The sequence below is a fragment of the Sminthopsis crassicaudata genome, chromosome 3 (assembly GCF_048593235.1).
Source record: "Sminthopsis crassicaudata isolate SCR6 chromosome 3, ASM4859323v1, whole genome shotgun sequence".
Taxonomy (NCBI): Eukaryota; Metazoa; Chordata; class Mammalia; order Dasyuromorphia; family Dasyuridae; genus Sminthopsis; species Sminthopsis crassicaudata.
Genome location: NC_133619.1, coordinates 1,420,864 through 1,445,730, shown reverse-complemented (window position 1 = coordinate 1,445,730; position 24,867 = coordinate 1,420,864). Strand labels below are relative to the sequence as shown.

General features: G+C 64.7%; 3 protein-coding genes across 5 annotated transcripts in view; 1 reads left to right on the top strand and 2 right to left on the bottom strand.

Annotated features, from left to right (window-relative positions):
• Positions 1-10,585, bottom strand: part of ZZEF1 (zinc finger ZZ-type and EF-hand domain containing 1) — a 39,316-nt gene extending 28,731 nt beyond the window's left edge. For both annotated transcript variants that reach the window (XM_074297770.1, XM_074297771.1), the window contains exons 1-17: positions 10,205-10,585; positions 8,848-8,992; positions 8,170-8,364; positions 6,977-7,148; positions 6,307-6,506; positions 5,874-6,084; positions 5,198-5,314; positions 4,717-4,895; positions 4,516-4,614; positions 4,224-4,315; positions 3,478-3,626; positions 2,313-2,424; positions 1,987-2,199; positions 1,764-1,864; positions 1,392-1,570; positions 1,136-1,269; positions 172-242 (exon numbers count right to left, since the gene is read on the bottom strand). In XM_074297770.1, the coding sequence (XP_074153871.1) occupies positions 172-242; positions 1,136-1,269; positions 1,392-1,570; positions 1,764-1,864; positions 1,987-2,199; positions 2,313-2,424; positions 3,478-3,626; positions 4,224-4,315; positions 4,516-4,614; positions 4,717-4,895; positions 5,198-5,314; positions 5,874-6,084; positions 6,307-6,506; positions 6,977-7,148; positions 8,170-8,364; positions 8,848-8,992; positions 10,205-10,570 (2,735 nt within the window). In that variant the 5' untranslated portion in view covers positions 10,571-10,585. The remainder of the gene's footprint in view (positions 1-171; positions 243-1,135; positions 1,270-1,391; positions 1,571-1,763; positions 1,865-1,986; positions 2,200-2,312; positions 2,425-3,477; positions 3,627-4,223; positions 4,316-4,515; positions 4,615-4,716; positions 4,896-5,197; positions 5,315-5,873; positions 6,085-6,306; positions 6,507-6,976; positions 7,149-8,169; positions 8,365-8,847; positions 8,993-10,204) is intronic.
• A 134-nt stretch (positions 10,586-10,719) lies between these two features.
• Positions 10,720-18,270, top strand: CYB5D2 (cytochrome b5 domain containing 2). Its single transcript, XM_074297774.1, has 4 exons — positions 10,720-11,077; positions 11,319-11,459; positions 14,985-15,171; positions 16,168-18,270. Exons 1-4 carry the CDS (start codon positions 10,798-10,800, stop codon positions 16,379-16,381), a joined length of 822 nt encoding a protein of 273 aa, XP_074153875.1. The 5' UTR covers positions 10,720-10,797; the 3' UTR covers positions 16,382-18,270.
• ANKFY1 (ankyrin repeat and FYVE domain containing 1) overlaps positions 16,725-24,867 on the bottom strand; it is a 51,362-nt gene continuing 43,219 nt past the window's right edge. For both annotated transcript variants that reach the window (XM_074297773.1, XM_074297772.1), the window contains exon 25: positions 16,725-23,267. In XM_074297773.1, coding sequence (XP_074153874.1) covers positions 23,135-23,267 — 133 coding nt within the window. In that variant the 3' untranslated portion in view covers positions 16,725-23,134. The remainder of the gene's footprint in view (positions 23,268-24,867) is intronic.

Sequence of the window (24,867 nt, the reverse complement as noted above, 5' to 3'; positions counted from 1 at the left end):
TCCCACGAATGGAGGGGCCGCGGCTGAGCGTGGGAGGAGTGGAGCCCTGGGCCCCTTGGCTGCCATAGTGCTTCTCCTGCCTGGCCTGCCTCAGCCCGGGGATTCCTGGGGGGGCCTTCTGGGGAAGCTCTGGGGAGGCTCCCTCCCCCCAAGGTGGGGCGTCAGACTTGCCTGAAATACGTGCACAAGGACCTGAAGGTGAGATGCGCAGATGGCTTCTGCTCCGGCTCCGTGATGTTCTTCTGGGAAATGCAAAGGGGCCCTTTCAGGTGGGATCCGTCCCCAAACACTTCACGGTGTTTCTGAGGGGGCTTCGCCAAAGGGAGGGGCTGTGGCAGGGTGGAAAAGGGGACCGCCCCTCGAAGGCCGGCTTGTCACCTTCCAACGGGAGACCCTGGCCCAGGCCCCAAGTCTGAGAGCAACATGACGCAAGTGGGCCGGCCGCATCTCTTGGGGGGGTGGGGGCTGACTCTCAGGGGTCTCTCTCCTCAACACCTGCCCACAGCCCCCAAATACAAATCAATCCCATCATTCCCACAAGCCCTGCAGGGAAGAGACCCCCGCCCATTCGCTAAGACAGGCAGGATGGGGCCGGGGCCACGTCAGGTGGGAGAACAAAGCTGCAAGCTGCAAACGATCGGAGACCCGGCCTCCAGTGGAGGCAGAAGGGGAGCAAAAGGGAGGGAGGAACAGAGAAGGATGTTGGCAAGAAGAAAGCAAAAAGCTTCTGGGGGGAGAGGTCACCGTGGCCTCCAAAGCAGCTCAGGTGTGCCCACCTTGGCCTGGCGGGCACCAGGGAGGAGGGGGATCCCACGAGAACACGACGGGCTTTCTGAAACCCGGCCCGCAGCCAGAGAGAACGTGCCCGAGGGCGGTGCGCAAAGAGCGAGGAAAGAGGCTGGGGCGAGGGGGGGACGGGCCGGCCTGGTGCCGAGCCAAGCAGAGGCGGTGAGAAAGGCGAGCCCGAGGGGATGTCCGGGGCCCGCGACCTCCAGTGCTTGGTGGGCCGAGGCGCAGGAAGTGGGCCCCCAAGGACCCCACGAGGGCTCCAAGGAAGGCCCCAAACTGGGAACCACCGGCGTGACCAAAACCCCTAGAGGTCCCCGAGCCCCCACGGGCACAGGCCCCGACTCACCATCATGGCAAACAGGTGGCGGCGCCGGGTGCGGCCATCGGGAAAGAAGACGGCGGCTCCCTGGAGAAGCGTGTTCCTCACCTCGGCCTGCAGTCTTTTCAACGGCACAGGGTCGTCCCCCGCCTGGTCCACCACTGACAAAACCAAGGACGGGCCAAGGTGGGCGTGTGAGCGGCCCACCCGAGAGTGCCCGAGCGGGGGCGCCGGGGCCACACAGGGCAAGGCTACAGGCTCCCAGCTCGGCCCTCCCCACTACCTTGGCACAGGTGCGTGTACAAGTCCTCGGGCGCAGCCTGCACGCCGCTGCTCGGTGGCGCCGCGCTCGGTGACGGGGGGGATCCCGCCGTGGCCCGTGGCTCCGGCGTGAGCTCTGACAAACAGCTCTGCAGAAGCTGCAGCAACATGGTGCGAGCCAGGACGCACTCTTCCCTCGGCCTAGAGGAAGAACAGCGTGTCAGCCGACCCCTGGGCTGGAGCCCGCACTCGTGGGCACAGCGGGCACCCATGGGCACAGTTTTACATTCACACGGGGACGCCCCTAGTACTCCCTGCTGTGGGGGCTACGGCCCCTTCTGCAGAGCCTCACGCTCCAAGCCCCAAAGGGGAGGCCAGAACGCCCCGGACTCACCTGGCCTCCAGTTTGCTGTAGAAGCCCCAGAAGAGCCGCAGGCTGAGGCCGGCCGTGTCCAGCAGGGGCTTGTGCTTGAACCCGCTTTCTCTCTGGCGCGCCTTGTGTCGGGGAGAGACGAGAGACGTGGGGCCGAGCGGCCTCCTCCCTGCCCGGCCCGGGGCCTCCCCGGCCTCGGGCCCCTTCCCCCAGTCCCACTCGTCCGAGTCCGGGACGCTCGTACCAGGTCCTGGGCCAGCTGCTGGACGAAGGAGAGCGTCTTCAGGAGCAGGGTCATGCCGCAGATGCGGTCGGCCTCGGGGTCGCAGGTGGCACAGCGGGCGCCGGGGCCCAGCTCGGCGTCGGCAGGGCGCAGGTAGCCGTACATGCTCAGGCCTTGCACGCCCAGGCGCTCGGCCGTGTCGCGCCGGGTACACAGGAACTTGACCATCAGATACTGAAAGGCAGCGGGGCTTTTGAGAAACGCCTGGGCCCTCTCCCAGGCCTGACCCCGGCCGCCCCCCCTTCTACCCATCTGACCTTGGCCGCCCCCCCCCCCACCCATCTGACCTTGGCCACGCGGCACGGCTGCATCTTGACTTCCACCTCGTCCCAGTCCTCCTCAGCCTCGAACCAGCCGGCGGGCTCGTCCTCCCCGAGGTCCGCCCAGGAGCCGCCCACCCTGGGAAGGTCAGGCACTTTGCTACCCTGTGCAGGCGGCGGGCCTCAGGCTGCCACGTGGGCCCCAGCCACAGGCCCCTTAGGACCGTGTCAGAGTCTAGGCCTGGCTACGGAGGCAAATCCTTCCCACCTAAAGAGCAACCGCTTGGACCCTCATATGGTTATGGCGTCCCCAAAAGGCCTGCGCCCGTGGGCAGGGCTGGCGTGAAGGCCCAGAGCACCTGATCCCCCATCGTTGGCCCTGGGGCAGGAGGCACCGGCCTCACCCCCACCTTAGACCAAGAGGCCGAGTGACCTCCTGACAAAGGCAGCTTGGGGCGCGGGGACACAGATGCCAGCCTGGGCCGGCCGTGCCCGATTCCACGGCGAGACGGGGGCCGAGGCCTGGAGTCATGGAGGCCCATCCGCAAAACGGGGATCCTGCTAGCACCCCGACACCAAGGGGACCACGAGGACGCAGAAGACGCCAAGTGGAAAAACCTTGGCGAGGGTCGGAGGGGGGGAAAGGCCAGGACCGCTTAGGGCTGCTGCCTTCGCGAGCTGAAGGCCAAAGAGATGACGAGGGGACAAATCGCGCGAGCAGGGAGTGGGGGGGCCAGGGCAGACTAGGCCAGCCTGGCCCAAGTGGGCCCGGGCTCCCCAGATGCGTGCCTGCGAGGCGTCGGTTAGTGAGGTTCTAGTACCGGCCCATCTCGGAAACCAGAGGAGGACACTGGCAGCTGGCAGGGGCAGCAAGGAGTGCGAGGGACCCCGGGGACCTTGGGGAGTCAGGGGCCTTCTCCCAGGACGAGGGCCCCGAAGAAAGGCCCCAAGGCTTCCCAGCGCTGGGCCCCTCAGCACTCTGTGTCTGTGCCGGTGCCCGGCCTGAGGCAGGAGAGGCAGGTCAGTGGGCCCTTCCCAGCCCCGGCCTGGCTCCCGTAAGGTGGCGGGGCCCCAGAGCCCAGACTCGGGGCCGATGCCCGAGACGGTGAGCCTCAGAGGCTGGGGGAAGGCCTGCCGGCATCCTGCCAGGGCAATTGGGGGGCGCGCCGGGCGGAGGGGCCCCACTTCCCACCTGCTTTTTAAGAACTGCCGGTACTCGGGGAGCCTCCACGTGTCGTACTTCTCGAACCTCTGAAAGTGCTCCTCGGCCTGGAACCTCTCCGAGGGGGCGTTGTAGGCAAAGACCAGCCCGCACTGGGCCCCGATGCCGCCCCGCCGCACCTGGGAGGGTACAAAGAGCCCTTTTAAGGAGCCCAGAAGCAGGACCGGAACCACTCGGGCCGTCAGACGCTGCCCCACGGGGAGCCGGGAGCTCCGCCAGCCCCGGGGTGAAGCCGAGGAGTGCCCGGGAGGCTGCCAGGACACACGGGCCTGAGCTCTGGCCCTTCCTGGACTCTGAGCCGGTCACCTCGGAAGCTCTGCCCGCCTCCTCACCAAGCGCCGCATGGCCAAATGCCAGCTCTCGTGATGATGTAAACGTGCCCCCCGTGCCTGGAGGAGAGCCCTCCCCAGTGGGACCGCCTGGCTGTACCCATCCACCCGCTGACAAGGGGCAAGTCTCACGAGGAGTCGGGGCTCGGGGGCGACCACGGGGCAGGGAGGCCACAACGTGGGCACTGCCGCCTACAAAGACCGCCGGCCAAGCCGCAGCTCCCGAGCCAGAGCTGCCGGAACAGGGCCCGGCCCGGAAGCTGCCGGCCTGTGACGGACGGCGCCGCCCCGGGGGCCCCGAGCAGGCCCGTGGAAGGCGGGCCCATCCCTAAAACCCCGTTCCGGCCCCTTGTGCTTCTGGGCCCAAGTCGATCCCCAGGAAACTACCTTGATCCTCAGCTGTGTGACCTGGAAGGCCGCCTCCGTGCCCGTGGAGAAAATGATGCTCGCTCGGGTCTTGCCCGTCTCCGTGAGAAAGCCTGACGAGAAAATCCAGCCGAGTTCTCGGCGCCGAGCGTGGCTCCGAGCCAGGGGCCCACCGGGAGGCGGGTCAGAACCGCCGCCCACCCCCCACCTCCATGACCAGCAGGTGGGCCTCAGGTACCGGCTCAGCGGTTCTGTTCCTCGGGCCCAGCAGAACCGCTCTCGTTCCTTCTCTCCCCCGCCCCCCGTCACTCACCGTCTCCACTCCAGGGCTCGGCCAGGAGGTTTTCCGGCCCCGACTTCTCGCCCTTCCCCTTGACGTCGCAGGCCTGGAGCGTTGGCTGCAGAATCCTGCCTGGCCGAGCAGAGAGAACCCGGTGAGCCCTGCCCGGGACGCGGCCCGCCGCCCTCCAGGGAAGCTCCTGCCCGGCAGGGGGCTCCCAGAGGGAGCATTTACCATATTTGTAGAGCAGGTTCTGTCGCACGGTGGCCATCGAAGCGATCAGGGCCGAGGCCTGGTAGGGGGTGTCCAAGTGGTCAGTGATGGCGCACAGAGAGCTGAGCACTTTTGCCACACTCCCTCGGGCCAGGGCAAAGGCCAACAAGGTCAGCTCTACTTCCGGGTTAGCCAAGCAACTGTGAACAGAGCAAAGCGCGAGCGGTCACCCGTGGCTCAGGGCCGGGGGCAGACGGAGCCGGTGACGCTGCGTGGACCCTCGGCCCCCTGGCGGGGGAGTCCCCTCCAAACCATCACCAATGTCCAGCACCGCGCAGGGAAGGCCCCCAGCCTCAGGCCCCGGGGGCTCCGAGTGCAGAAGGGGAACGGGGCGGGGGCTCAGCCCGCTAACCCCGAGGGGCACCCTCCCCACCCTGCGACTCCGGCCCACCCGGAGGCCGTCTGTGGGGGCTCCGGGCAGGGGCCGGGCAAGAATGCCTACCTGGTTATCCTCACGAGGAAGCCGTCCACCTCGCCCAGGATGCCGGGAGACAGGAAGCTGGCTCCGTCCGTCGAGGCCGGGGAGAGCGAGAGCGGAGGCATGTGCTGCAGCGCTTTCCTGGACGAAGCAGGGCAGAGGCGGGGTCTGAGGAAGGCCCCCCCCACGGAGCCTCGCCCCCATCGCGCCAGAACGGCGAGCGTGACCCCGGGCCTCAAGGACCAAGGGCCCTGAGCTGAGAGGGCCGGCCCCCCTCCTCGGGGCCCTCTTCTGGACCTCCAGCCTCCATGTAGCCAGCCGACCAGTGACCCCCGCCTGGGGGATTCTGCCTCCCTCCTTCAAGCAGCTCACACTCTTTGCCCCGCCCCTGGTGTCCTCCCGGAGGCCAGCTCTGGGCACGAGGGGGAGCGGGACCAGCGCCCTCCCCTGCTGCCTACGGGCCGCCAGGGCCTCCCGAGACGGCCTGAGTCACAGGAGCCTCAGGCGTGCCCCAGAGGCCAGGCCCGGACGAGGGGAAGTTCAGGGGTGGGGTGGGGGGTATGTAAAGCCGGGGCCCCTCCCTCCCCACCGCCGTGAGACCGGGGGACACGGGAAGCTCTCTGCGGCAGAGACCCCCCAACACCCGGAGGACTGGGGCGGGGCAGAAGAGCGGGCGGGCAGGGGCGCGGAGGCCTCTTACTGGGTGTTCTGCAGAATAGTCTGGACAAACACCGGGCTCGTCTCCATGGAGGCCGTTACCAGAGACGTCAGGAGGGACCAGTACCAGATGGCGGAGGCGTCGGACACGGAGACCCCCGCGCGGCGCACGCGCTGGAAGCCCACCGCCCGGAGCCCGTGGATCCGCGTGTCGCAGCCGTCGCTGAGGCAGCGCTTCACGTTGATCTGGACGTCTGCCGAGGACAGGACCGTGTCTGGGCCGGGCCTCCCGAGAGCCTCGGAGCTCTGTGCCCGTGCGCGGGGGGACGAGAACAGGGGCCGGCCAGCACGGGGGGGGGGGGGGCCTCATCAGAAAGGGGAGCCGCCAAGACCTCCTACAAGGTCCCCCTAAGCCCAGCATTCGGGCCCTGCCTAGGAAGGACCCGGTGGGGCGGGGCCGCGGCCGGCGCACTCACACGGCTGGCTGATGTTGGCGTTCTCCAGCAGCGTCACGTAGCCGGTGACGTTGCTGGGGATGTGAACGTCCCGGACCTCCTGGAGGCTGCTGGTGCTCCTCCCCACGGCCACCGTGACCTGCTGCGGCATGTAGCTCTGGTCGCTGGCCGCCACGGCGATCGACAGGTGTCTGAGGACCACGTCCGGCTTCATCTTCAAGCTGCGAGACACGAGGGGGCACTCGAAAGGCGCCCCCGTCACGGTGCCCCGCCCCCGCATCCTCCCCAGAGGCAACCAGACTGGTTCTTCGCCTGTGACCCCCGTGTGGCGCTGACGCTGGGGGCCGGGGGTGACCCCACGCTCATCTCAGGCACTCGGAGCCCCCCAGGCGGCCTCCCTCAGAGCCCCAGAAGCCACTAGACCCATCCAGAGTCTAGCCCGGCCCCCCCTCCGCGCTCCAGGCCGGACAGAAGCAGACGCCTGGCGACAATCCCCAGCCTCCCTCTCTGAGCCTCAGTCTCCAGAAGCCGGCGAGCGCTCCAGAGAAGGGGGGGCAGTGGGAGAAGACCCCGAGGCAGGACAAGGAGGAGGGGCGGGGGGCCGGCCGGGGCAGGAGGGGCTGCCCAGATGGGCCGAGGCCGTGGGTCTCCTGGGGGGATCGGCCCCCGGCTCCGTCCGGCGGCTCCTCACCGGATCCAGTGCGAGCGGGCGCTGCCGTCGGACTGCCAGAAGGACGACGTTTCTCCGTTGGTCATCTTGTCGATGTCGGCCGAGTTGGAGGACGTCTCGATGTACGTGTAGCACTTGGCGACGGCCTTGAGCTGGTCGGACTCGGGGCTCCCGTTCAACTCTCCTGGGGCCTCTGCAAAGGGAACCCCAGCTCTGGCACCCGGGCCATCCGCCCTCCCAGGCTCCCCCCCGGGGTGCCCGCTGCCAGGACATTCGGGGCCCCCTGTGGCTCCTCCCTGGCACGAGTGCCACGCGAGAGCCGAGGATGCCGCCGGCACCTCCCTCGTCCCAGCTTTATCGCACCCGAGGGGGGGGGCTTCACTCTCTGGAGGCGGCTCGGACAATGACCAGCCACGTGACCCGGACAGGTCACTTCCCCCGTCTGCCTCAGTTTCCTCGTCGGTACGACGGGCGCGCTCGGTGGCTGCCGTGACAGGACACAGCCGGCGCCCTGTGAACGCTTGTTCCTTTACCCTCCGTCCCGGCACACCCGGACACTGCTCCCAACCTTTGCTCCTGGGCTCCGGGCCTGCTCCCCGCCCATCCCGGGGCGTGGGCCCCATTTCTGCCCACGCCTTTGGAGACGCCCCTTCCTCACGCCCTGCCGCGCCCTTGGCCCACCCTGCGCCTCGGTCTGTCTCCGTCCCAAGGTCAGTGCACTGCGGCAGCCGGCCTCAAGCCACCTGAGGGACCACGAGGGGGTCCACGTCCCTCCGAGGCCCCCCAGGGTGCCCGGTGAGTGTCCCAGCTGGGCCCCGACCTGCGGAGTGCCCCCTGAAAACCCCCGGGGTCAGCGCGCCTTACTGCGGGAGGCCCAACTCTACCCCAGCCGGCCTTCGTGCCCGGCCCCGTCTTCCTCAGAATTCAGTCATTTGATTAGGAGCCCCCCCCCCCAAAAGCACAGTCCGTTTGATCTAACTTGACGCTTTCTGGGTGACCGAGCCATCCCAGAGGCCGCCCGGAGGCCCAGGGCCGGCACTCCCCTCCTCTCCACGTCTCCCACCCCCCCAGGCGAGCGCCTCCCGTCCCCTACGTCATCCAACAGTCCCCGAGACCCGTGTCTCCAAGGAGACGCAGGGGACGAGGAAGGAGGCGCCGAAGGAGCCCTTGGAGCCCCCCGGGTCCCGGGGAGGACAGGCAGCGGCCGCCCTCACCCTTGTCCTTCTGCACGAGCTGATCCAGAGACTCTCTCAGCACGGACGACCTCATGGCACAGATGGTGTGGCAGTAATCCAGGAGCGGGTAAGGGAGCGCCATGCTGGCGATTCGGTTCCGATGCAGGAAGCGCAAGATCATGGAGGAGTGGGCGCCCAGGCTCTCGGTGCCCTCGGAAAAGATGTCGATGAAACCTGAAAAGCACAGGGCCGGTCGCCGCGGGCTCGGAGTCCGAGCCGCCCCGGAGGCGGGCCGTGCGGTCCGGGAGCCCAGAACCGGCCTCGGTCACTCCTAGCCGTGTGACCCGGGAAAGACAAGGGGCCCCTTTTCTCGCCCCCCGCCTCCGGGACTGCGGGGAGATAAGCTGTGGACGCCGAGGCTGGCCTGGCCTGTCCCGCTCTGGGACCCACGGGGTCTTCTTGGCAGAAACGCGGGAGCGGCCCGTCCTCCTGCAGCCCGCTTTCCTCGTGAGGAAAGCGAGGGGGGCAGGGCGGCCGCCCCGGGAACAAACGGAAAGGAGCCCCAAAGTGCGGGAGGAGGGAGAGAGGAACCAGAGGATCGCTCTCAGAGACCCCCGGGCCGGCACCAGCCCCCCCCAGGGGCCGCCCCCGGCCCAGCCCGGGCGGAGGAAGGGAAGCCCCCCGCGTGAGGCGCCCCCCGGCCGGGCCCAGCCTCACCGGGAACCAGGGAGCAGGCCTGGAGCTGCCTGGTGACGTGGCTCAGCTCGCCGGGGAGGCTGGCGCCCCTGGAGCTCTTGAGGGCCTCCAGCATGTTCTCCACATCCACCGGGCCGTCCGCCTCCGCGTCAAACTGGGCAAAGAGCTGCCGGGCAGAGACGGAGCGTCAGCCGGGACCCCGTGGGATGACGACAAAGCCGCAGGGGCCGCGGGCACAGCTGCGGGACGGGGAACGAGCGCCTGGAGAGGGGGCCGAGCCTGACGTCCATCGGGGGAAGCGGCCAGAGCAGGGCGAGAACCCACGGCCCCTCGGACCGCCCGGCTGCCACCTCCAGCTCTGTCCTGAGCCCGAGCCCCGGACCGAGCCAGGTCACGAGGGGGCGCGTCACAGACTCGGCCCGACCTGGAAAACCGCTCCGCCCTGGGGGCTTCGGGACGGCTGCCCGGACCCCCGCCGGGCACAGCGGGCAGAGAGCGGGCGGCGCCACCAGGGGCGGGGCCACGTGCCGGAGCACGGGAGCAGCTTCTCCTGGGGGAACTGGGGGGACTCAAGCTCGCTACTCACAGCTGCCCACGTGCCCCTCCCCCGAGCCCCTCAGAGGAGAACGGGACAGCGGAAGTCCGCTCGCCCCCAGGCCCCCAAGGTGGGGGGGTGAGGTCAAAGGGCCCCACGTGCCCCCGGGAGCAGGCCCGATGCCAGTGACGGAGACGGGCGCCACCTCGGCCCGAGGAGAGCTCCCGGCCCTTCCTCCTCCGAGCCACCAGCGCCCGCCTTCGCTCCCGCCCCGGAGGCCGCCGGACTTTGACCGGAGCTGGGGGGGGGGGGTGAGTAACCGGTCCCCTCCCCCCCCCCCAGCAGGACCTTCCTCCCCACCCGTGGGCGGGGGGGGCCTACGTCCCTGCTCTAGTCCCCCTCCCCACCCCCCCACCCCCGGGCGGCCTGAGAGCAGGGACCCCACTGCACTGGGACCCAAAGGCCCCCCCCTGAGAGCAACCCCCACCGGCTACTCTGCTCCTGGCGGCAGGGGCTTGGACCAGGCTCGAACCTCCCAGCCTTGCCCCAGCCTGAGTAGGCATTGCCACTCACACGCCAAGCTGCCAGGCCCCCCCATTCTGGTGACAGGTGTCCCGGGTGGGGGTCCGGCCCCTCCCCCTCTCAGGTGACAGGTGTCCCAGGTGGGGGTCCGGCCCCTCCCCCTCTCAGGTGACAGGTGTCCGGATGGGGGTCCGGCCCCTCCCCCGCTCAGGTGTCCCGGGTGGGGGCCCGGCCCCTCCCCCTCTCAGGTGACAGGTGTCCCGGGTGGGGGTCCGGCCCCTCCCCCGCTCAGGTGACAGGTGTCCCGGGCTCGGGCCTCACCTCATCTCCAGCCCCGCGCGCCTCCAGGGCCTCCCGCAGCTGCTCCCCGCTCACCACGGCGTCCCCGCGGGCCCGGCGCTCCTCCAGCCAGCGCAGCAGCGCAGGCCGGCCCGAGGCGTCGGGGGCCGGGGCCGGGGCCGGGCCGGGGGCGCCGGGGCTCAGGCGGGCCGCCTGTCGCAGCGCTCCGGGCTCCAGCAGCGCCGCGGGCCCCGGCAGGCCGCCGGCGGAGGGAGCGCCGGGCCCCGGAGCGCTGCAGCCCGGGCCCGGAGTCTCGGGCCCCGGCCCCGGCGCCCCCGGCCCCGAGCAGCCCCCGGCCGGGCCCTCGAGCTCCTCGTCGTCGCTGCCGCCGCTCGGGACGTTCCCCATGGCCCGCAGCGCCCGTGCCCGCCGCCGGCCGGGACTGACTGGCGCAGGCGCGGCGCGGGGCGGGGCGGGGCGCGCCCACTTCCTGCGGCCTCTTCCGGCTTCCGCCCTCCGGCCCCGCCTCCGCCCCTCGGCCCCCCGCCATCTTGGGAAGGTCACGCCGAGCGTCTGGGGAGCGAGGGCCGGCGGCCGCCATCTTTGTGAGGGGCGGCGGGCGAGCGCAGACTCGGATGCCGCCGAGGAGGAGGAGCGTGAGCGGCGGCGCGGAGCCACGGCGGAGCTGGGTCGTGGCCGCGGCCGTGGCCGTGGCCGCGGCCGCGGCGGCCTGGCTGCTGGGGGGCCGGGAGGCCGCCGCGGGGGGGGCCCGGCTGCTCCGCGCCTCCGAGCTGGCCCGCTACCGCGGGGACGCGGGCGAACCCGGCCTCTACCTGGCTCTGCTGGGCCGCGTGTTCGACGTGCAGGCCGGGCGGGCCCACTACGCGCGCGGCCGCGCCTACAGCGGCCTGGCGGGTGCGCGCCCCACTGGGCGGGGGGGGGGTGCGGGGGGGGGGGGGGAGAGAAGGGAGGGGATCTCCGGGTCTTCCCCGGGCGCGGGACCCTGGGGGGAGGGGAGGTTGGGTGCCCCTCCCCCGCCAGGGTCCTCCTTTTCCTCCCCCCCCCCAGCCCTGCAGTGCTCCTGGAAGGCCCCTGGGTACCCCCTCCGCACAGCCCCCCCTGCGCCCCCGAGGCTGACCCAGGCCTGGCCCTGCAGGGCGCGACGCCTCGCGAGCCTTCGTGACCGGGGACTTCTCGCGGGAGGGCCTGAGCGACGACGTGTCGGACTTCGGCCCGGCGCAGATGCTCGTCCTGCGGGACTGGCTGCGGTTCTACGAGGAGCACTACGCCTTCGTGGGTGCGGGGCTCCCCCCCCCCCCCCCGGGGTCCCTGGGGGTGGGCTCCTCCTCCCGGAGTGTCTTGTTGGGGGATGGGCACCAGCCTCCAGCTTGTAAAAGGCCCCACACCAGAATTTCGGAGAGGTTCCCCCCAGGAGGGCAGGAAGAGGCTTTCGGGATGAGCCAAGAGCTGAAGGACCCCGGGAGAGAGCCGTGGGGAGCGGGAGACCAAACCCCGCAGAGGAGGGAGGCTCTGCAGCCCAGGGCAAACACCGGGAAAAGGAGGCAGGAGGGCAAAGGAAGCACGGGGACGGGCAGACTCGGGCAAAGGCGGGAGGGGAATTCGGAGTAAAAACGGGCAGCAAAAAACCTGAAAATTACAGGGGGCAGAGCAGAAGCTGCCCGGAGAGCCGCCGCAGGGAAAGAAACGGCCTCGGCCCCTCTCTCGGCCTCCGACTGAATGACGGGACTCCCCAAAAGCCCCGGCACCGGAGCGCAGGAAATGGCCAAAGAAGCGGCCCCGGCCCGCGCGGGGCCACGCTGAGTCTGTAGCCGGGTGTAAGGCTCCGGGGCGCTCGGGCGTGGAAGCGCCCACAAAGAGCAGCCGTGGGGACTCTGGGGAGCCCAGCTTGGTGCTTGGAACTTTGATCTGGAAGAAGACCCCAAACGCCCACTCTGTGCAGCCCGTGGCCCGCTAATGCCCGGCCCGGGGGCAGGAGGACCTCACGCCTATCTCAGTCCTGCCTCCCACACCCACTCGGAACTTCGCCTTCAGGGTGAAGAATCCCCGCTGGTCCGATGCCCGCCGCCCTCCCGGCTGCTCCATCTTGCTCAGCTTCTCCGGCTGCCCTTTGCTCCTTCCCCACCCTTCTTCATCCAGGACCTTTGACTCATTCTCTGTTTCCTCCTGATCCCGTATCCGGTGCCTGCTTTCGCTCTGCTTGCTGGTTTTCCCCTCCCGTGGGGAGTCCTTCGAGGCAGGCGCTGCGCTTTGCCTTTCTTCATGTCCTCGGTGCTAAGTGCTAGTGCTCAGAAAAAACCTGTTAACCTTTCTCCCACAAGAGAACTCCTCTGGCATTTGAGGATGCTGTCCCGACCCCCTAAGCATTCTGTCCTCGTTTCCTTCGGCTGACCCTCACCCAGCCTGGTCTCCGGCCTCTTCCCCATCCTCCTTTTGGACCCAAAAGATCTGGGAATCCAACTTCCTCATTTTGAAGACCAGAAGTCAAGTCCTGGAAGAGGAAGAAGGTTTGACTCCTTGAAGAGCACCATGGGAAGAAAATTATTTTGTACCAAAATAATCTCTATAAACCCCGGCCCAGGCAGCCCCAATCGCCAAATCTTCAGTGAAAACTAGCTAGAAAATGCAGGACTCGCTACCATCTGAGGAGGTGACTCATTTCTAAAATGTTTTCTGCAGCTCCCTGTCATAGACGAACCCCCTCACCATCCTTTCCTTCTCTGTCCCTTTGCCTGGGCTCCCCATTTTCTCTACTTAAGCGCTCCCCTTCTTTCAGGGTCCAGGCCAAGCCCTCACTTCCATGTACAGAAGCCTTCTCCAAGGTCCTTAAGCTCGGGAACAGCTCTTCGTTGTCTCAGGGAGCTTCCTCCCTGCCCCCTGCATCATTTGCCATCCTTTGGCACCTTTTGTTTCCCCAATTTGGTTAAAGTTCACAGCCGAGATTCTGGTTTGGCTGGGAGCCAGCACACGAGATGAGGGCAGAACTTGGAGGGCCGGGCAAGGACTAGGGGCGAAGCCTGGTTCAGCCCAACAGGGAAGCCATGAGGAACTTGGTGGGAAGTAAAACTAGAAAGAGAGACACGGCTTACGCCAGTGGGAGAAATGATCTCTGTACCAGCTGGCTCTTCAAAGGCACGTCCTAGAGAATAGACATTGCCAAGGGAAACAGACTGCTTGGATCTCGGCGCTCCTCTGAGGTCGGGAGGGTGCCCATTTTACTGTTCTCCAATGGCCCTCCCAAGTGCCGGCTCTTGTGGTCCTCCCTCCCCAGCGAGTACTCACAAGTTGGATTCCCTGGAGGAGGACTGGGAAGATCCCCCGGACCTGCGCTTCTGAACTCTGCTGTCCAACGATCAGTGACCTCAAGGGATGACATGTAGCCAGGCTCGTGAATTGGATGTCAGTGAGGCAGTTGCCTAGTCATCAGAAGTAGTGGAAGACGAAAGGCAGGAGGACTGGCAGTGACCCGGGATGTAGTGGACGACCTCGGCGTCTCCGGCGCCCGTCCAAGCTCTAAGCTCTCTGCGGCCCTGGCCTCAGCCATCTTTGTGGCGCCGGAACGGATCGTTGAAGTCTTCCCACGTTTGGGGAAGACGGACTCACCCGGGGCTTTGAGGCCTGTCCGCTGAGATGGTTTTACTGGGAGGAGGCCGCTTGGTGTGCTACAACTCCTTGGAATCGCAGGCGAGAGGTGGGGACAGGTGGACCAAGGCTTTTGCAAGCCCTCCCACTCCAGGCGCTGGTCCTCCTGGAACGCGCCACGCTTCCCCTGGATTATATGGAACGTAAGCCCCCGCTGGTGAACCTGGCGTTCAGCAATCAGCCCGAGGATAATGAGCCCAGAGGAAGGCATTTCCCAGAGTGGCAGATTTCCGCTGGAGTGTTTCTTTACCAACCCCTGCCTCGTCACGGAGGATTGGCCTAAGGAGAGTTTGGGTTTTTTTTCACCAAAGCTGTTTGAATCCACAGTCCTAGATTCTTTCAACAGTTTCAGGAACATTTTAGAAACCTTCAACTGAACCCATTTCCAGGCCTTGATCCCGGCAGAACCCTGATGCAGAGAGCAGTCTGGGCTCCATGGGTGATGGGCCATCGGGAAAGAACGGCGAGACCGGCTCCGATCCCTCCACCCAGCTTTGTGACCAGCTGCTCCCCTGCGTGCATCGTCTCCTGTACCCAGGCCAGGGTGCTCGCAAATGTTCTCCGGGATAATCCACCTCCGTTTCTCAGGAAGAGAATAGTCACTCATCCCTTAACATGCAGTTCAGTGAATGAAGTGTAAAGTGTTCGTAATTAAGGGCTTCCCATGGGCAAAGCCCTACGCCGAGTGCTGGGGAGACAAGAAAAGCTCTCTGGGAGCACTCGTTCCAGCTCTCCGACTCTGCGGTTTGGCAAAGAGCACGGAGCCCTCTAAGGCTCTCCTCCTTGGGGACGTGTGCCCCGGATTAATGGCAGCAGCCATTAAGCCCCTCCGCTGTCTCCCCATCGGACCCTAGCCTGAGGACCATGGTGTCTCCTTGCTCCTGGCCCTAGTCAGACAGCAATTTGTGTTTTTAGAAGCATCATTCAGACAAAAGGCTTCCACCGACCCAGGGAGTCTTTCCAGGGATTGAGGGGGAGCAGTAGGTTGGTGGGGCCCCTGCCCTCATCCAGGGATCGTAGTTGAGGGGACTTTGCCTTGCAGAGATGGGGCAGGCCCAAGTGTTTGGGACACATGTCTTGGGGACTGGTTGGGAAGCCCTGCAGGTGGGGAGAGCCAGCCCCAGCCCCATTCGCTCTCATCTCGGTGTTCATTTGCTTCCAGGAAAGCTGATAGGAAGGTTCTACGAGGAAAATGGAAAGCCCACTCCTGCCCTCCTCCTGGCGGAGGCCACCATGGCCCAGGGGGTGGCAGCCAGGGAGAAGGAAGACGGGCAGAGGCAGCAGTTCCCCCCGTGCAACTCGGAGTGGAGTTTGGCCAGCCCGGGCCGCTTCTGGTGCTCCAAACAGAGGTAAATGGGCAGGAAGTTGGCGGGGACCTCCGTCTCTGGGAGGGGCATCTCTGGGACATAGTGACCTGCCTGGCATAGAGTAGGTGCTTAATAAATGCTTATTCCCTTCCTCCAACTATTAAAGATTTCAGTGAGAGCCTTTATGTAGTGCTTACTGTGTGCTGGTAATTGTGCTCAATGCTTCGTGATCATTACCTGCTCCGGTCCTCACAACAGCCCTGAGAGATGGCCGCTATCACTGCCCCGGTTTACCAATGAGGAGACTGAGGGAGACTAGGTGAAAGGACTTGCCCAGTCTGAGGCTGCATTTGAATGCAGGACTTCCTGATTCCAGACCAAACAATCCTCTGGGGGAGGAAAGAGCTGGGCCGCAGGGTGACCGGGCCCAAGACCCAGGGGATGAATGGCCGCGGCAGGATCCGCTGCCCCCCGGAGTCTCCCTTGTGCCCCCCCAGGCCCGGCTTGTGTGTGAGGAGGTGCTGCTGTCCGCAGTGGGGGGAGGCAGAGGGGACCCCAACAGTGGCGGAAGGGAGGCTGTGGCCATTTCGTTTGCCGGGACCTGGACCTTTGAGAATGAGTTTCCCGAGTCTCAGCTTCACCAACAATGCATCGGCACATGCTGCCCACGCCTGTGCCCTTTGCTGCGGCTGCTCCTCCTTGGGGGGCCCCCAGCCCCCGTCTGTCACCTCCACTGGTGCTGTAGGACCTCCCAGCTGTGCTTTTGGAGAGAATGTCAGAATGACCTGGCCGGGGCCTCCCCGGCTCTTGCTCTCCCCACCTCTGTCCCCCCCACAGTGCCCCTCAGACTCTGTCTCCTAGGTCTAGGGTCCCCATATTCTCAGCAAGGGCAGGTGGGGATTCTTTGTGAGACATCGGGGGGGGGGGTCAGTGGAGCATCCTTTGGGAGGTGCCCCCCACTCTCTGAGAGGATTCCCCCCCAATCCTTGGCTCTGGGAGGCTAAACTCCAGGGCCACTTTCTGCTCTTCTGTCTGCAGCGGAGGCGTGACCAGGGCCTGGGCCGGGGTCCCCAGAAAGCTGTATCAGCCGGGGGGGAAGAAGCCCCGCTGTGTGTGTGTGAGGACCACAGGCCCCCCCACCGGCCAGCCGGCCTCTACCAGCCACGGCGACCGTGGCGACCTGGACGACCCGAGCCTGCAGGAGTACCCGGGCTGCCCGCCGCTGGCCAGCAGTTGCACCGTGCAAGACTGAGGCCTTTGGCAGAGGAGGGAGTTGGGAGAGAAAGGCGTGGCCCTGCCCGCCGGAGAGCCCTGGGTGAGGAGGGTGAGGGGAGACGTCCAGGAAGCGTGACGCTCCAGCAGAGCAGCTGGGAGGGTGGGCAGAGCACCCTGAAGAGCGACCTGGCAGTGGGCAGGTGCCCTCCTCCCCCTCCCCACCCGGGCCCTGCTTGTCAAGACCAAGGCGGGTGCTGGCAATGGGGGCTTCAGAGCCGGGCATGGGGGGGCGCCTTTGGGGAGCTTGGCCTTCAGGCTGGCCAGCACTGACCATGTGGAGCAGCCGGGCCGGCTGGGAGCAAATGAGCCAAACACCCTTCTTAAGTGCCCGCTCTGGGAGTGCGCTTTTTAATGTTTTTTTCTTCTGCCATTTCTTTACCACGATCACTTTGCAGGACTGCACTTTTGTGTCCTCCCTCAGCTGCTCGCCTTCTCAGTAAGGGGGCGCAATTTGGAGCCACTTGGGTTTTCATCTTTTTTGTTTGATTTTTTCCCCAGTTACATTCAAAACAAACTTGATTCACGTTTGTTTTTAGGGTTTTTGAGTTCTGGTGCTCTCCCGCCCCCTTCCATTAAGAAACCACATGTGAAGTAATGCAAGACATTTCCATAAGAGTCAAGTTGGGAAAGAAAACAGGGCCTCCCACCCCGAGGGAACCTCGGGAGACATCAAGTGTAAAAATGTTCCCAGCCGTCGGTCGCAGGACCGTTGCGCGTTTCTCACCCCGAGTCCTGGGGGGCAGCCGCGTCCGGATCGGGGCCGCCCTTTGTGCTCGTGTGCCCCTTTGCCGGGGTCCCCCGGGACTTGGTGGCTTTTCTTTTCTTCCCGAGAGCCTCCTGCTCATGGTCCGCAGAACCAGTGTTCCCCACTGAGCACGGCCCAGCGAGGGGCGTCCCCTCCATGCCTTTTTGTGCCCAGAGGAGAGCTCCAGGAGGACTCTGTACTTAGAGGTAGTTTTTCTTTGTTTATTTTATCTCTCTTGGGTGGTGTTAGGTCAGAGGATCCGCGAGCACTTACGGCCATTTGGCACAGGTCTCGTCTTTCGCTGTCTTCCATTGGACACTTTGCTGAGGCAGTCAGGGCGCCGGGCCAGGGGCTGCTGCTGCCCCCTCCTCGCCGCCCGGCTGCCCGGCGGGAGCTTCGTGAATGTGGCTCGGTCCCGCCGCTTGGGAAGCGAGGCCTTTCCCGAGACCCTCGCTCCGGGGCTGGCTGGGCTTGCCCCCTGTATTCTCTCCCCAGGGCTTGGGGACCCCCCCACGTGTGGCGGCTCGGGCCCCCGCCTCCGTTTTCTGTGCTCTGACTGAAGAAAGTTGCGAGTTTCCGGGGACTCGCTCTCGTGCAAAGGCCGCAGCGCCCAGGCTGCCGCCCGGACCTCCTCATTTCTCACGACTTGGAGCCGAAAGGCACCCTGGTTAGTGGGGGGAGGGGGTTCTCTCCGCAGTGGGTCTGTGGGGGCCAGAGCGCAGCAGGGCAAGTTTCGCCCCCTCCCGCCCCCCTCCCCCTCTCCAGTCCCGTTTTCTTGCCCCTTTTTTATGGCAGGTTATTTGCCATCCCGCGTCCCCCTTTCCCGGTGCGCCTGCTTCATTTCACCCTCCCTTTGTGTTCAGCCCGCGCCTGTGCCCTCTGTCCGTCCCTCCGCCGGCCCGCCCGGCGAGAAAGAACGTTAGGAACCTTTACGTGTAATTGGAAAAAGGTTTGAAAAAATAAACGCTGGGGGGGGGGGGGGGGGGGCGCAGTGGGCAGAGCAGCACCCCTGCAGTCAGGAGGACCTGAGTTCAAATCTGGCCTCAGACACACTTCCTGGCTGTGGGACCTTGACCCCAACTGCCCCAGCAAAAATAGAAAATAAATCCTTTATTACCGCATCTGTGGCTTTTTTTAAAGAAAAGCTAAGGTGGAGGCTGCCCGGGAGCAGTTTACCTTTTAACCGGAGGGGGAGGGGGAGGCGCCGGGAGCTGCGCCCCAGACCCGCGGGGTTCGGGTAAAGTGCCACAAGTTTCAGGCCCCGGCCGGAGGAGGCGGCGCTGGCCACAGTGACTGCCGAGTTGTGACGCCATTGTCCAGAGGCCCTGGCGACTCAGGTCCGCCGTGTGTCCGGCCTCCGTTCCGCCCCTCCCCCATGCTCTCGGGGCGTGGGATCATCCGCTGGCCGGGAAACTGTCCTGGGAGAATTCTGGGCCCGGGGACCAGGTGCCCGACCGGGGGTTCCGTCTCGAGCCACAGCGCGGGGGGCTGCTCAGAACGGTGCAAGGGCCCCCGCCCAGCACGCGCGCCCTCCTCGGAGAACCTCCCCACCTCCCCCCTCCCCCCCCCACTCGGTTCCCGGGACTCTGAGCTCCCAGGGTCCCGTCGGCCCCCGCGGACGCGCTCAGTGAGGTCATTTGTCCTCTCAGGCACCAAGGGGAAGGCTGGGCCTCCCTGGGAGGCTGCGCCCGGTGCAGAAGAGGGCCCGAACCTGGAACTCGCCTGGGGGGGAGCCACAAAACCGGGAGGGGTTAGGGCCGGACTTGGGGATGGGCAGCAGCCGAGACCTCCCAGAGGAGCGGGGGGGACAGGCCGGCCCCGCGGGAGTCGGCGCCGCCCGTGGTGACCAAGCCCCCATCCAGCCTGGGTCACTCACCAAAAGCGCGGGCCCGGCCAGACCATGGGAGTTCCGGCGCGGTGGGAGGGACTCCGTGACTCACCTGAGGGGCCCGGCCCGGCGGGGCGGGGGAGGAGGGCGCCGGGTGCAGGAGAGACAAGGCCCAGGAGGCCTCGGGAGCGGGAGGACCGGGGGCAGGAGCCTGCGCAAGCCGCGGCGGACCAGCAGGGGGCGCCGGAGGCGGTGGGCATCGGAGCTAATTCCATTCACTTGGCGAGTGCCCGCCTACTGTGCGCCCCGCCCTTCTTAAAAGGGGGGGCGGGGACGGAGCGGTGGGGGGGACCAGAGATAAAGGTCGGCTGGAAGGTGGAGCCTTGGGTGGTCCGCGGAGGTCCCTGGGGGGGCACAAGGGCGCAGCCTGTGGGTGCCAGACCAGAAGGGGCAGCAGGGGCCACGCTTGGGGGGGCGTGAGGGAACATGAGGGTAAAAACCATCAGGCTCGGACGGCTGATAGCCCGGACTCGCGGACCCTGCACTGGGGGCTGCGGCGTTTGGGGGCAGGGGGCTCAAGGGCCCAGATGAGCGCCCCCTGCTGGACCCCCAACATCCGTTCTGACATCCGGCCTGCGGGTCACCCTGAAGCTGGGGCAGAACAGTGGGGGGGAGGAAGGGGGCCGGGGGCCTACAGGGACGGGTCTGACTGGGTGCTGGGCGTGAATGGGGCGGAGCCGGCGCTGGGGCGAGTGGGTGAAGGGGCAGCCAGTGGGGGGGAGGCCAGGTCCCGGCCCCCCAGGTGGGGGGGGCTGTTTTGGAAGGAACCCCAAGGGAAGTTTACTGCTTATAGAACGGGCACCGTGAGAGGAGGGGGAGGCACGTGGGGGGGAATGGAGTTGGGATGGGAACAGCAAGAGGTGCTGGTGGTTCGGTCCCCAGGCCGGGAAGGGTGAGAGCAGGCGGGGGAGGGGCCCTTCGTGCTCCCAGAAGAGGCTGGGAATCATGGGAGATGCTGACCCAGGCCGGGGCTCTCTGCCCCAGGGGGAGGGTCTGGGGTTTCCGACCACGCCCTTTCTGGGACAGACCCTCATTCAACCTCCCCATCTCCCGGGCACTGCGGTTAGATAGCTTGGAATATCCTTTGTCTTCTCAGAAATGGGGTTTGAGGAATAACGAGATGCAGAGAAATGCAAGAGGCGTTTCTGGGGGCGCACCTGGGAACTGGGCCGGGGCCCAGTCACTCACAGCGAGCCCCCCTGCCAAGCACGGGGACCTGGGGGGGGGCGCCGGACTTCTGACCTTCCCGAGGTCCCTTGCAGCCTCAGGCGCTCACCGTGCCCCGTGCCTTCTCCTCGGCTGCCGGGGCCATCAGAGCCAGACACGCTCCAAACGGGGCCCCACGATGGGAGGGCAAGCGGCCTGGGCTTCCCCGTGCAGGGGGCTTAGGGCTTCGGGCACCATGGGGGGCAGGCACGTCACCCCGAGGGCCGCCGGAGCCAGGAAGGGACCCTCTGACCCTGCCAAGCCTCCCACCGCCGAGCACGGCACACACGCTGTTAGCAAAGGCTTTCATTTTAATGTCCGTGGTGGATGCCCTTCTAGGATTATCACAAGGAATCGTTACAGTTAATGCAAATATCCATTGGAAAAATACATTCTATTCCACAGACTCCGCAAGGGCTGCAGGTGCTCGCCCCCCGCCCGGTCCTTCCCCCCTCTCTGGCCCAGGCCCCCTGAGCTGGGGGCGCAGGGCCGCCGGGGGCCTTCCCCACCGAGACCCGGCCCGGCGTGAAGCCCCCGGAAAGGAAGCTGCGGAGGCGGGAATCTGCAGTCTTTAAGGCATCTACAAGGGTAATGGGGAGCGAGCCCCTCCACGCCATGAAGGGAAAACCAGGCCTTGGAAATCCATTAGGGAAGCCCCCTGCCCTGCCCTGGCCTTCCTCTTCCCCGGCGGTTTTGTGCTTTGCCTTCTGGGGCCCCCCTCGCTCCTGGGCACTGGACTCATGGCCGGGCCACAGACAAGGAGCCAGCAGTCAGAGGCTGGATCTGCTCCCACCGACGCCCTCTCACCGTGGGGACTCTGGGACTCCAGGTCCAGGCGTGGGGGGCTAAACCCCAACCACATGGTCCAAATCAAGTGAAAAAAACCCCCAATCAACGGAGAAGCACCCAGGTCCCTCGCCTCATCCCTTCTGGGGCGCCCGGTGCAGCTCAGGATCCTCTGCCTGCTGCTGGTCCCAAGCCATGAGTGGGGGATGCGCCTGCCTTGTCCGCCCCCTTGTGCGGACTCGGGCCTTTCCAGCTGTGACTGAGGAGGATCCGGGTCATCCCAGGGCTGCCCAGAGCCACTGCCTGAACAGAGCTTAGAGCAGCCCGGAAGGCCCGATGGCACCCGGGAAAGCTGTTTGTGCCCCGACCGCAGATGCCCACGTGCCCGTGGCAGAGCCCAGGACGCCCCCCCAAGCCTGAGTGTGGGATACGGGGGTCAGGCTGAGCTACAACTCACAGACTGGTCCTGCCTTGGCCCAAGACGCCCACAAACACGCCCGTGCCCAGCACTCTTCCACACGTGATTCACACCCAAGTGTTAACGACAAGGCAGGAGGCGACAGCAGAAGCGGACAGAGCGGGGGCCGAGCCCCCGGAACATAATTCGAGGGATTTGGATTAAAGAATGAAATGTGACTAACAAAACTCTAGAACATGGTTTCTTATGAGACAGATGCCCAAACACCCGAGGGCCTCCAGTATGGAAGCTAACTGGGGGCCACAAAGGAGGAGGGCAGTGCGGGGGCATCCCTGACTCCTCGCCACCCGAGGGGCAGGTTCTGATTTCCAGCAGACCCCATGTGGAAGGCGACGGCCCAGAACAAATGGTCCCGAATGAACTTTTGTGCCAAACACGACGACCAAGGAGAAACTCTTGCTTGAGACACGCGTGTGCTCTTTCTAAAGCACGGAAACAGCAGACGCTGCTCTACATATCACAAACACGTGTGTGTGGATTAGCGCATGTGCGCGTGGACGCCTGTGGGCAGCACCCACGTATGGCGACAGAAGCCACACGCGCCACAGCTCCGGAAACGAGAGTCCGGGGCCGTCGGTCCCTCTGCACTCAGCCGGCCCAGCGACACGCTGCCCTATGGGGCCAGAGCTCGACAGAGAAGCTGAGGAGAGGGTTCCTATGTCACGGGCACTTCTGGGGTAGGGGGGAAGGCAGCATCCCTTGCCCTTTCTCTTTCCCAGTCCTCATCGGTGGAGGGGGCCACCACAAAGTTCCTCCGGCCTTCGGGGAACACACTGATGGCAGGAGGACCAGGAAAAGGGGGAATGGGACCAAGGTTTGGGCCCATCTCTTCTTGGCCTCTGAAGCCACATGAATGAAGCAGTTGAAACAAAATTTCCCATGTGGATTAAACACGGGTCTTTCTTGCCCTGACCATGCGTGGGGGCATTGCGGGGGTTCCAGGTTTTCTGTGTGGGTGTGCGCACAGACTGGGATGCAAAGCGAGACCCGGCAGCATCACCACCTTGAGTCCACGGCTCCTCCTGGTGTCCATCGGGCAGGGGCACCTCGGGGGAGCAGGCCCACACGCCACATGGTGGAGAAGGGCAGCCTGCTGCCTGGGCACCGAGTGGGAGAGCGGGGATGCCCCCTGGTAAAGCTTTCTGTTGTTAAGGCCACTTTTTCCCTGGCAATCCTTCTCTGAACCCTGTTTACAAAGTGCCCGCTAGCACTATTGAGCTGTGGGAAGGCTTCGTAGCGTGAAGAACCCACAGGGGAAGCCCACGGCCGCACACAGCTGGCTCGAGCCGCGGCTAGCCCGGCCGAGCTATCTCGGCCTCCTCCCTTACCCCAGGCCTCGACACCGGGCTCTCTGGGGGATCTACTGCAGTCAAACTCACCTTCTTGCTTCCAGTGGTCCATTCCAATTTAAATCTCAGCTGAAGTCGGTCACAGCCTGATACAATGACAATCGTACAAATCATTGGTAGTAGAGTAAATCACTAGGGGTCCTTAATTTTTTTCAGTCTGTTGCCAGGGGGAGACAAAGGCCGTCGCCACTGCCTTCCCCCTCTCCCTGGCTGCGGGGCTGGCGAGCTGGGCGGCTGCTGGGGCCGAGGAGAACAGAGCCAGGGTGGTGCCCGGCTCCCTACGAGACCCCCCCCAGGGTCAGAACGTCGAAGCAAATGTTGCAGACTCTCACGGGCTTGTTCAGATCAAACTTGATGATGGGGATCTCCTTGGTGGAACACTTGTGGCAAAGGAGGCGTCCACAGTGCCGACTGTGGGAGCAAAGAGAGGAGGGAGAGGCACGTGAGGGGAGACCCCGGGCCTGCTGGGTCAGCCGAGTCCTGCAAAGTGGACACAACGTCCCAGGAGGGACCCCCGCGGACACGGCCAGGGCCCAGAACCAGGTGTCCCAGCCCGACCGGGCAGATCTCGCAAACCTTGATTGAGCATATGAGTGGTCCCAATGGTGCTCAGGAGCCCGCCCCTTGAGAAGGAAGGCCACTATCCGAGAAAGCCCAGGAAGCTGGAGAGAGAAGCCCTTCCCCGCTCATTCTCATCACTCAACTGAGTAAGAACAAACTCAGTGGGGGTAATGAGCCCTCCTCACTCCCAAGCCTGAGCCATTCTCAGGGATCTTGGAAAAGCTGCAGAGGAGGAGAAGGGTCTCAGAGGAGAGAGGGGGGAGTCTACCCAGAATTCCAATCAATGGCTGCTTATGAAACCAAGTCCGGGGTTCCTTCCTCCCTCTGGCAGCCATGGCTAAATGTCTTGCAGGTTTAGCTTTCCTCTCTGCTCTGTCTCAGGTCTGACATCCCCTCAAAAAGCCATGGACTCCTCCTTACCCCGAAAGGGAAGCGGTGCCCATGGCTTCAACAACACGTGAGGCCTGCTGGCCAGATGAGGGGAGGTTACAGACAAACAGTAGTTTGCCCATAGGTTACAGTGAGGCGTCTGGCCACTTGTGGTCAAGAAAAAGAGAGAGGAGTGAGCTGTTTATCTACCTGAGGTGTTCTAGACCCTGGCTAAGACATCTTCAAGAAGAGATCCAAGCTAACAAGAGTCGTGTGGAAAAAATGTCCCAAATAACTAAAAATTAGATAAATGCACATTAAAGCAAAGGGTAGATCTGTCACCTCAAACCCATCAGAATGACAAAGCCGAAAAAAGTGAAACGCCAGATGCTGGTGGGACCGTGGGAAAGCAATCCTGTTTACTGGGAAATGCTAAATGGCAAACTTCAGGAAAACTGATAGGATTTAATAAGCTGATGTCCAGCGCAGCGAGCAGAATCAGGAGAATAAGCCACATGATAAAAAATGATTTCAGAACCAGCTCCCTCCAGAGCTAATGATCTCTGACCTGTCATATTTAACAGCCTTTCCTCAGACCTCCTCCTTTGTGCCCTCTCTGCAGCTTTGGACACTATCGATCACTTCCCTGTCTACCAGCTCCTCCCCAGCCGCCTACAAATCCACTGGTGGGAGATTCCTCCCCTGTCCTCAAAAAAGCTTCACCTGATCCACCCCTCATCATTAGCTCTCTCCTATCTTTCTTCCCTTTTGTGGCTAAACTTAAAAAGTCTCCAAAAAGGTGTCTCTATTTCCTTTCCTCTTCTTTTCTCAACTCATCATTCAAATGAAAATGCTCTCTGAAGTTGCCAAAATTCAACTTCCATTTCCCAATTCTCATCCTGAACCCTCTGCTGATCAGCTTCTTCTCCCTTGGTTTTCTCCTTTTTTTTTTTTTTCTTCCCCCCCCCCTGCAAATCCTCAATTTATTCAGTTCCTTTTCTTCATATTAAAATTTGATATTCCATTATATTAACATGCCACAGAACATTTTAACCATACCCCAATAAAATCTGATTTAATT